At 50.8% G+C, this 11,000-nt stretch overlaps 1 protein-coding gene across 2 annotated transcripts; it reads left to right on the top strand.

Moving 5' to 3' along the window:
• The first annotated feature begins 353 nt into the window (after positions 1 to 353).
• Positions 354 to 9,985, top strand: Aldh3a1 (aldehyde dehydrogenase 3 family member A1). 2 transcript variants are annotated; one of them, XM_028776560.1, is made up of 11 exons: positions 354 to 514; positions 3,909 to 4,075; positions 5,144 to 5,375; positions 5,855 to 5,940; positions 6,216 to 6,424; positions 7,147 to 7,264; positions 7,881 to 8,022; positions 8,673 to 8,839; positions 9,231 to 9,330; positions 9,553 to 9,683; positions 9,777 to 9,985. In XM_028776560.1, the coding sequence occupies exons 2-11, from the start codon at positions 3,914 to 3,916 to the stop codon at positions 9,789 to 9,791; spliced, it is 1,362 nt and encodes a 453-aa protein (XP_028632393.1). In that variant the 5' UTR covers positions 354 to 514; positions 3,909 to 3,913; the 3' UTR covers positions 9,792 to 9,985. The 2 variants fall into 2 exon arrangements, with proteins under 2 accessions (XP_028632393.1, XP_028632394.1); XM_028776561.1 differs by having other exon boundaries at positions 475 to 642; positions 9,777 to 9,982.
• Positions 9,986 to 11,000: the final 1,015 nt, after the last annotated feature.

The raw sequence follows: 11,000 nt of genomic DNA, 5'->3' as shown, positions 1-11,000 counted from the left end.
GTACCTCAGTGGGACCCTCATTCCTGTACATACTACAGTAACAGAGTGGTATGTGATTTTCTGCCTTTTCTGGGTGCTGTACACACACTGCGTGACTGCAGCTTGCCCGACGTAGACCTTACATAACAGGGGACTCAGGGAGCAGCAGCTGGCAAAAGCAGGAAATGCATGAGCTTCATGCCAAGCTGAATTACTCAGTGGCCCCCACGCCCAGGGCAAACACAGGCTTCTTTTGAGGGCTGGCGAAGAGCCCACACAAACTTTCACAGGCCCATCTTGCATTTCAGAACAGAACAAAACAGACAGCCGGAGACGCAATCTTCAAAACCTGTGTGAAGCAGAGGTCCGGATTATGCTGCACCCACATTTGAATATTGTTTTATCCTCGTCACGCGAACTTCCTGGGGAAGGCCTCCAAGGTCCAAGTGGGCGGGAAGGAGGGTCCTTAAATGTGCCCTCTTTGGGCTCTTGCTCATTCCAGGAGTCCCAGCTGCTGTAGAAGGCTGAGTAGAAGGTAACCTATCCCATCTTTCTTACTTCATCTCTAGGTGGGAGCATACAAGTACAGCCTGCTTGGAGCAAGGACATTGAGAGGCTGAGACTTTCATCCACTCTGAGGGCAACTGGTCCAGACTCTGCCGGGTCAGCATTTCCTGATTGGGTGCATTGAATGTCAAGCACCAGATCTTTGGAGGTCTGTCATCTTCCAACACTGGACCGAGAAAGTCCTAGAGACCCACAAAAAAACGCAGGAACAGAGGTGTCCTTTGGGTGAGAGACCTTGGTGTGCACCACCAAGCTTCTCAGCTCCTAGAAAGATGGCAGGGCTGAGTAGCTGAGAGCGTGCTCCTTGTTAAGAGTGCATGTGGATGCAAATCCTGACTTCAGTGCTTTCCGCCTGTGAGGGGAGGGGCAGCATGTTGAATGTTATCAGTCTTACTTTTCTTACCTGTGGGACGGGTGCATGACTGACCTTTTTTTTTGTGAGCACTATTAGGGTGCATTTAAAAATCAATCTTTCTCTCGTCTCTCCTTCTCTTTCTCTACCTTCGTGTGTGTGTGTGTGTGTGTGTGTGTGTGTGTGTGTGTGTGTGTGTAAACAGGTATATGTGCCATGACGTGAGCAGGCCAGTAGACAGCCTTAGTTGTCAGTCCCCGTTTTCTACTTCATTCAAGGCAGGGTCTACCCTTTATTATTGACTGCTATCCAGGTACACTAAGACATCCGGCCTGTGAGGTTCCAGAGAGTCTCCTGTCTCTGCCTCACATCTTATAGCAGAGTTGCGAGATCTCAGAAATGTGTGACCACATCTAGCTTTATTTGGGTTTTGGCATCCAAACTCAGGTCCTCATGCTTCCCAAGCAAGGACTTCACCCACTGAACCATCCCACCAGCTCCACTATGGAGGTTTTCTGAGAACTGACAGAAGTGTGGAGGAGTTCTGAGAGTGGATGGGTCTAGAAGGAAGGTATAACCCTCAAGGCTGGCTGGTCCTGAAAGAGGAAAGCCAGCTTGTGTCCCACTCGGGTACCAGGTGCAACATCAAATGTGGCTCTATTCATCTGTCAGTAATTCTGTGGACAGCACAGTGGTTAACTACCTCACAGACAGAACCAGGGACATAGCTTCTTAAAGCCCTCTTAGTTTTGAGAGATGATATTGAGGGGTAAGCCCAGTTCAGCTACACTCACATGGGGCCCTACTCACAAGGGTAGGAAGGGAAATCCAATCTTCGTTGCATGGCTGAAGCTCTGGCTAACAGGAAGGACCTGGTCCACATGCTGGCAGGACCCAGGGGTCCAGCGAAGGAACTGTCTGGTTTCCTGGTGGACCACAAGTTAAGAGGCTTGGCATGTTCAGATCTGAAACCTGGATGCCTCTTTCCAGGGTAGGAGTGTGGGTGTGGGAGATGGTGGAAAGACTCTGAATGCAAAACCAAGCAGGTTCATGCACCACGTCTGACACCATTAAATACTATATTTATGTAGATTTGTGTGGGGGTTAAGCTTGGGGGCACTTGCTGTATTTTCTGTGCAGTGGCAAGCGCTTCCTCCACACCCCAGCGTTAAATGTCATATGGTACTGGGCCAAACATCTCTGGAAGGAGGGTGAGGGATTGGTACCTGGGGTCCTCTGTGCAGTAGAAATGACAGCTTCTTGGGAAGAGAGAGGAAGTGCTTTTAAATGCATCCTCTTTTGTTCAGTTTTGTGCATGGCCATGTTTCTCTCATGTATCTTCACAGATACAACAGACATTTGGGAAAATAAGCGTATTGTCAAAGGCCATAGAAAATGAAAAGCAAGGTCACTGTAGCTGGGGGGTAGTGTGGTGGTGGGAGCTTGCTTATGATGTACAGGTCCTGGGAGAGGGAGGAAGAGAGAGAGGGAGAGGGAGGGGTGGAGGAAGAGAGAGGGGAGAGAGGAGGGGGGGGGGGGGGGGGGGATGAGGGAGGGAAGGAGAAATGGAGGAAGTGGGAGAGAGAGAGGGAGAAAGGGAGGGAAGAAAGGATGGAGGAAGAGAGAGAGGAGAGAAGAGAGAGAAAGGGAAGGAGAAATGAATGGGGAGAGAGAAGGAAGAAGAGAGAGAGGTCACTATTTTCCTCCCCTAGTGGCCCCCTCCTCTCACACTGGGGTACCCCTGCTTTTCTTTCACTCGTGCACACACACTACACTGGATGTTTGGGTAGCCTGTCTCTTTCTTCCCCAGGACACATGTGGGCAGGCAGAGCCTTTGTGAATGTGCTTGATAGTTTTCTGTCTTACTTCTAAATACTCTATCACACAGATGCCACAGGATTCCTTTAGACTGTCCAGGGCTACGGTGCTCTTAGACTGTTCCCGATGTGCGTCACATGCTAACAGTAAACACTTTTCTTGTTTATAGGCGCTAGGGATGCCGGCTCCTAGAAACTCCTGCGCAGATCTTTGGAGCTGCTACACAGACTTACTTTTGAAAACATTTAATCATATGTTTTTCAGCATAAAGATTTATTTTGATTGTTTTTAGTTGTGTGTATGGGTGTGTGTCTGTGTGTGACAGTGGAAGGGAGTATAAATGCCTACAGAGACATTGGATCCCCTGGAGCTGCCGTTTCAGATGAAGGGCTGGGAATCAGATGTGAGTGAGTGGTTTGGATGAGCAGTGAATGAGCATGGCAAACCATCCCTCCATGCCCTACTAATACTTTCAAGAGGACTTTGCTGGATATGGTCAAGTTGCCCCCCTGCAACAGCCACCCCAACTTGCCATCTTCATTTTTTGTAATGGAGGCAGCAATCACCTCAGCAATTTTGCACAAGAACCTGAGAATCTGCAAGACTTTTGTTGCTACTGGCCTGTGTCACACTGGGGTGGACACGTTGGTCTAAAAGTTAAGCCTGTTTCAGCTTTGCCAGGCAACCAGCACATTTGAGCACATTGGTGCAACCAGAAAGGGTGTGTGGGAATTTTTGATGTTAGTTTTCCTTTAATTAGGTTGGGAATGGAATCATGGTCAGTATGTATCCAACTTAATCCAAAAATTGGTTGCAGGGCTTCTGGAAGGTTTACCAGGAGGGAAAGTGTCCCATTTTGCAAGTAGGTGGGACTGGAGAGTTGCCAAGAAGCCCCACCCCCACCCCAGTCCCCTTCCACCTTTTGGCAGATTCTGCTTAAGATGGGTGTGGTTCACTGAAGAATAGTGTCATCTGCCCTGAGAGGTCTAAAGAAGTCAGAAAGGCCTAGCCGTCTAAGTCAGGAAGGGGGGCTTTCTGGTGGGAATGCATTTTCCAGTCTCTAGAAGTCTTTATCCAAATAAAATTAGCATAGTGGTAGAGCCACCGCCGGGGCGCTGGTGCAGAAGCACGGCCTGGAGCTGAGGATGTGGCTGTCCTCCTTCCTCTGACGCAAAGTGCTCTCTATTCGCAGTTGCAATGAGCAGTATCAGTAGCACCGTGAACCGGGCCCGTGAGGCCTTTAACTCAGGCAAGACTCGACCGCTGCAGTTCCGAATGGAGCAGCTGGAGGCGCTGCAGCGCATGATTAACGAGAACCTGAAAAGCATCTCTGGAGCGCTGGCCTCTAACCTGCGCAAGGTGTGTTAGGTTTAGGGATAGGGTGGGGCTGGGTGGTGGATGGGAGGCTACAAGAAGGGACTAGCAGGGATACAATAGGTACGGGGACAATCGCACCCCGAGCATAGGACATCAGTTGCCGGCCACCCAATTCGCCGAGCACCAATTCACTGCTCTGCTCCCCAAACGCTACATGTACAGTGCAGTGTTATAGAGTGGAAAGTGTGGCTAGGAAAGGATTAGCAAGGCTTTCAGGGTCATCCTCTCCATCCACTACCGTTGGATAGTCCCCTTCCCTCCACCTGTCGCTTTTTCTCTATGGCCTTGGCTTCTTCATTGACCCCATTTCAACGAACCCAGGCCCACTCCTACCCTCCTACCGTATTCTCTATCTTCCCTGGTCTACCTGACCCTTGCATACCAAGGACCACCAAGACCACACTCTTGAGCGATGCAGCTCCACGTGGCTTCCTCCTTCCTCCTTGTTCCCTGAGATTGCTCTTTCTGTGGCTCTGGGCAAAACCAGCATCCTCCAGATCCACAAGGCTTTCATTTTGCTTTGGAGACTCACCTGAAACTGCTTCTACCCTCCTTGTGGCGCCAACCACCCTCTACCCTGTCAGGGCTCCTTTACCAACTGCTGTCTGTGCATCCCACACTTTGGGCAAGAAAGCTCACTCTTTTGACTTTCCAAAGTCCAGCAAAGAGATGTATATATGCCATCGGCGCTCCCTCTTTCTTGTCCCTCTACCATTCCAGGAGGTTCTGGGCTCCTCAGCAACCACAGTTCCTGCCTCCCTCTGTCATAGTTCTGAACTTTTTCCTGCCAGGCTTGGAAACATCTTCCCGGGTGGGGACTGCATCCATGTCTATTCAGCGCGGTGGTCTCCCAAGCTTTCTTGGATTCAGTGTGGTCTGTAAGCCTCCAGACAATGCAATTTCTTCCTTACCCACGAGCCTCAGCTCTGTGTCCTGCCTGTGCCTTCTCTATATCCCACCACCTTGCTAGGGTTACGTTAAACAGCCAACTCTCCAAGGCAAGCAGAGCCTTAGCTCTGGTCCTCAAGTTCACGTGGAACCTCTCCCTAGAATGAATGGAGCTCCTACTACGAGGAGGTGGCTCATGTGCTGGAGGAACTCGACACCACAATTAAGGAGCTTCCTGATTGGGTTGAGGATGAGCCCGTGGCAAAGACTCGCCAGACCCAGGACGATGACCTCTATATCCATTCAGAGCCCCTGGGTGTGGTCCTTGTCATAGGTGCTTGGAACTACCCCTTCAACCTCACCATCCAGCCCATGGTGGGTGCCATTGCTGCAGGTATGAGGGCTCCATTCTGGAGGGACTGTGATGACCAAACCATCTAGCCAGGTCTCCTGGCTGACTTCTCCATTCTTATGGGGAGGGATGAAGGGTGAGGACACTCCACTACATGACAGGAGAGGCCAGAGCTGCTCTTCATCCAGCCTGGGCATCTCTCTGTGTGTTCTTTCTTCTCCCCCAGCCTCCCAGCATTGCTGAGGGGCAGGCGGTGCCATTCTGAAAGCACACACCAGTGCATGTACCTGCAGCCGCTGCTCATGTGTGTACCTGTGTGTGCTTCAGCCTTGTGTTCCTATGTGTGTACCTGTGCTTCTCAGCGTGTGCCTGCGTGTACTCACAGCATGCACCTGTGTCTAGCCTCCCCCACTGCTTTCCAAAGGTACAGATGATACAGTGGGATTTCTGGGCCTGGTCACTGGGTGGGAGAAGCCATTAGGTAGGTCTCCTGAGGATTCTTCTGACTTTGTATTCTGCAGGAAATGCAGTAGTCCTCAAGCCCTCAGAAGTGAGCGATCACATGGCAGACCTGCTTTTTACACTAATCCCTAAGTATATGGACAAGGTGAGGTGACCCCTAGAATTCAGGGATGGCTCTGTTGGGGGTCAGGTCTTTAAATCCACGGAGACAGTGGATTATTATAGCAAATGAGAGGAGTCCAGCTCCTAAAACAGGTTAGCTAGAGCCCTTGAGCTAGGAGAGTGACTTACCTGCTAGGGTACCCATGTAAGTTTATAGCTCAAGGGCTGAGGGCCTGACGATCTCCTACTGCCCACCCTATGTGTGGAGTTGGGAGAGGCCGGGTCTTTGCTGAACCTCCCCTGTCTCTTTGCTGGAAGGATCTGTACCCAGTGGTCAAAGGGGGTGTCTCTGAAACCACGGAGCTGCTGGCAGAGAAGTTTGACCACATCATGTACACTGGGAGCACAGCTGTAGGGAAGATTGTTATGGCTGCTGCTGCCAAGCACCTGACCCCTGTCACCCTGGAGCTTGGAGGAAAGAGCCCTTGTTATGTGGACAGGGACTGTGATTTAGATGTGGCTTGCAGGTAAGGAGACTTGGACTTGGCTGGCTCAGAGGCTTGGGATCCTGTCTACCTTCCTACCTTGCTACTACCATGATGGCACCAAGCTTTATGCCTGTACTGAGTAATAAAGATGGCCTCTGCCCTTAGGGAGCCTATGGCTTTGGGATAGTAGAAGTTGAGGGGGACACCATTCATAGATGTCTTCCTAGAAGGGGCCTCCAGAGAGAGCAATGACTCTGTGGCATCCCCAGGGGTGGCGCTTTAAGTAGAAGCTTCAGGAAAAGCAAATGTGGACACTCAGGGCTTGGAGATCTTTACCAAGCCCAGTTGCCCCTCTGCAGGAGATCTCAGAAAAGCAGAGCCATTTGCTCAGAGTCCAGGATGGGACTCACATCTGGATTAGCCAGGCCTCTGTACTCCAAATACATGGAGGGGTACAGGTAGAGGTGTCACCTGGCTGTGCTAGACTCTGAGAATGTCACAGAGCACTCATTCCAGATGTCCTCAGAATTTCCTCATGTCATTTCCCAGGACATTAAGCACACTGGTTGCAGAAACCCCTGTGGTACAAGGAGGGGTCGAGCAGCTCAGGGTGTCTACAAGTGAACTGTTGCTTAGGAGGACTCAGTGTGGCAGCACCCAGGCCATGGGTGGTCCTCCATCACTCAGCCTTCAGCGGGAGTTCCCCTGAGCATGTGGATGTTCTCGAGGGAACTCCCATAATTCAGACTGTATTTTCACAGGCGTATTGCCTGGGGGAAATTCATGAACAGTGGCCAGACCTGTGTGGCCCCAGACTACATCCTCTGTGACCCTTCCATTCAGAATCAAATTGTGGAGAAGCTCAAAAAGTCACTCAAAGTGAGTATGGCCTGACGCGGGGAGGGGGAGGCAGGAAGCTGTAAGGCACGTGGGGTGTATTTAGCCTCAGCCAACCTCCATGACTCTGAAAAATAATAGGTGTTATGAAATACAGTGTGGTGACAGGGTACCTGGTGGGCCCGTGCCAAGATGTCCCCCTGAGAAATTACTCCATGCAACAGATCTGATATGAAGAGGGTTTATTTGGGGGAAGAGAGGACCTGGAGAAAGTGTAGAGGCAGACAGGCAGAACCTGTGAGGGCAGAGAACAGAAAGGGGAAGAGGCAGGCTAGAAACGCACGGGAACAGAGAGACAGATTGAGCAGGGTGTCAAGCAGTCCTTTTATAAGCCTCCAGCACCTGGCAGAAGCAGGTAGTGTCTGCAGATGGTGACTTAACTGTTGCTAGGTCCCTGGGAGGAGCCTAGCAGAATTGTCTGTAAGCTTACAGCAGGTATTTTTCTTCTGCTCATAAAAGAAATATGCACATACACACTGCAGATAATTGGAAATGGTACAGAATATACTGGAGGTCCGGGGCTGGGGGAAACTTTTCTCAGATTCCCACCACCCAAAGGCTGTCATTGCCTAGTGACTAGGAAGTCATCTCTTCTCAGGATTTCTATGGGGAAGATGCTAAGCAGTCCCGTGATTATGGGAGGATCATCAACGACCGCCACTTCCAGCGGGTCATAGGCCTGATTGACAGCAAGAAAGTAGCCCACGGAGGCACCTGGGATCAGTCTTCACGATACATAGGTGTGTGTCCTGCCATTAAGAGTGCTGCCTGTTTGCCTGGACGGCAAGTTTACAGGAAGTGGGCACAGGCATTGAGCAAGTAGGGTTTCCCAAGTAGGCCTGCGGAAAGCTTTGGAGGCTCTCAGAAGGCAAACATTGGGCATGGCTCTTAAGGAATGCCTATCAACAGCCCTAGAAACCTCTCTCTCTTCTACAAGTCAGAGACAAGGGCTTCCTCTCCACCTCCAATCCCTGAAAGGGAACAAGGAACAGAGCTAGCAGAGGCCACGAGAGCTCAAGGTAGATCAGGCTGGGAGGAACTCCCAGGACCCTGGCTGGGGGCAACATCAGTTGGAGCTCCTTTGGTCCCCAGTTAACAAGGAGACGGGAGAATTATGGGATGAACACACGGGTCTGGCAGCCATAATAACTGTCCCTTTAATGTTTAGAGCTTGTTCCCCCATGCAGGTTAATCTGTAGATATCCTCATGGTCTGCCATGATGAAGTCCAGGATGCAGGAGCTGAGAGAATGAGGGTATGAGAAAGCTTTGTTTGCAAAAGAGTAGAAGCAGGAGCTAGATGTTAGCATGGGCTGTGTGTGTGTACATATGTGTGTTGAGGATCTGGGGTGGATCAGCACTAAGAGACTCTGGTTCTCTTTTTGCCTCAGCTCCCACCATCCTGGTGGATGTGGACCCCCAGTCCCCTGTGATGCAAGAGGAGATCTTTGGGCCGGTGATGCCCATTGTATGTGTTCGAAGCTTGGATGAGGCCATTAAATTTATCAACCAGCGTGAGAAGCCCTTGGCACTCTATGTGTTCTCCAACAATGACAAGGTAGGCCTAGGAGTCCCCTTCCCAGGGTCCTAGCCTACCAGACACAACACTTACATGTAAGGGGGCCCTGGGATCCACAGGCCTGGGTTCAAATTTTCAGCTTCATCACCTTGGGCAAATCACTTAACTTGCCTTCAAGTCTTTGGCCTTGTCTCTAAGAGTAGGACAGTCCCATCTTGCTAGATCTGTGAATGAGGTGGTCATTGCTGTTTCCCTATACAGTGCCAAGGACCACGAGATATTTACAAAGGGCTGGAGACACGGCAGGGGCTAAGGGTGGCAGAGCTGGTGGTTGAGGCTCAGCCTCCACTGTTCTTGAGGCTCCAAGATGTGTTCAGAAAGGGTGGGAAGAATGCAGGACAACAACATGGCCGCCTGGGTCTTTATGTAGGTGATCAAGAAAATGATCGCAGAGACATCAAGCGGTGGAGTGACAGCCAATGACGTCATTGTTCACATCACTGTGCTCACTCTGCCCTTTGGGGGTGTGGGTAAGTCTGGTGCTGAAATCCTAGTGCTGGTCACCTGGTACTCTGGCTTGGGGTCACGCAGGCATTTAGTGGCACGCCTGGGATGATTCTCTCTCTGGGCACTCTTGTGCCTGGCAGAGCTGCCCTAGGGGACACTCTAAGCTTTGGCTAACCCCAGAAGGCTCAGGAAAAGGAATTTATGAGAACTGAGAGTACAAGGTTAGCTGGGGCCCTTTCATTTAGGGAACAGCGGCATGGGTGCCTACCACGGCAAGAAAAGCTTCGAGACCTTCTCCCACCGCCGCTCTTGCCTGGTGAGGTCTCTGCTGAATGAAGAAGCACACAAGGCCAGGTACCCCCCAAGCCCAGCCAAGGTGAGAGGCAAGGCCCTGGGGCCTGGGGAACATGGACTGCTCAGGACGAGAGGGTGAAGCCTTGGGTCTCATGTTCTCCCCCTGTCCTCGCAGATGCCCCGGCATTGAGAGTGCTGCTGCACCTGACACTTGTTTTGCTGGCTGTTCTGTCCTTGAAGAATTGCTCATGGAGCCTCATCCTGGCTTCGCTCCCACCTGCTGCCCTGTGCATGTGCTCAACTCCCTGAAGGCTTTGACCTCACCCCTCCAAATGCTGCTGTTTGCTGGGCACAGAAATCAATAAAAGCCTCTGAGGAAAAGTCATGCATGCAATGCTTCCTTTTATACCTTGACCCCAAGTCCTTCAAGGTTTGGTCACCCTGACAAGTCTACCTACAAAGCTCCTTCCCCCCACATTAGCTTATGGGCTGTGAGGTGGGAGGCCATGGTTGGGATGTCAGCTCCATTCCCAGTATCTGTGTGAGAAGAAATAGAGGAAACAGCCTTCATGACAGTGGCTCTGGAACCAGGTGGCAGTCTACTCTTCTCAAATCAAATGTGACATCTAGGGAAGGGGTCTCTCTGTGAGACAGCACAGTGGTTAGTACCAACAACTCCCACTGTTATAGAACCAGGTTTGTCCCACCCACTACCCTGTCCTCCAATCACTAAGAGTTTTGCAGGAGGAAGTTCATTATGAGATTGGCTGGGCTCAGGGGCAGAACCCTAACATTCGAATGCACCTCTCCAAGGAACGATTGAGGTGTGAGAGATGATGGAAGATGTATGCCTGTGTGATCAAGTTTCATACCTCAGCCTGTGAAGCATGCTCACTGCATGGTAAGGCCAGCATAACCCAAAGTGTAGTTTTCGAACTCATTATACCCAAGTGTATGGTTTCAAGGAAAACATCTTCGAGTCCCCGGAAAGCAACCTAGATGACTGTTCTCATTGTAATCCACAATGTAGAAGGGTGACCTTCAGTACCACACTCAACCCAACCAGGGTTGGCCTGGCCACTGGTCTGAACATACTAATTAAAGACAAGTAGCAATGAATGACAGAGCAAGAAGATGTAATGAGCATGGCCATGTTAGGAAGTATGTACACATGATTTGTTAGGAAGTATGTACACATGATTTGTGGCTTACAGGCTGTGGCCCACTAGTCCAACAATGTCTGTCTCCTGAAAGAAAGGTTCAGAACCCAGTAGTTGTTCTGTCTACAGACTAGATGTCACAGCAGTTCCAATCTGCTACAGGAGCCCCAGAGACTCCTAGAGAGGGCCTGGTCTTCAATCTGTGGGTCTGAGGCACTGGGAGGTTGCCATGGGTGGGT

Source organism: Grammomys surdaster, unplaced genomic scaffold (assembly GCF_004785775.1).
Source record: "Grammomys surdaster isolate TR1022 unplaced genomic scaffold, NIH_TR_1.0 270, whole genome shotgun sequence".
Classification (NCBI taxonomy): Eukaryota; Metazoa; Chordata; class Mammalia; order Rodentia; family Muridae; genus Grammomys; species Grammomys surdaster.
This window is presented reverse-complemented; position numbering and strand designations above follow the sequence as displayed.

Coding starts and splice junctions, on each gene's coding strand:
- Aldh3a1 (XM_028776560.1), top strand. CDS start 3,914: ATGAGCAGTATCAGTAGCACCGTGAACCGGGCCCGTGAGGCCTTTAAC. Junction 5,376..5,854: donor GGTGGGTGCCATTGCTGCAG/GTATGAGGGCTC, acceptor TGTATTCTGCAG/GAAATGCAGTAGTCCTCAAG. Junction 8,023..8,672: donor TCAGTCTTCACGATACATAG/GTGTGTGTCCTG, acceptor TTTTTGCCTCAG/CTCCCACCATCCTGGTGGAT.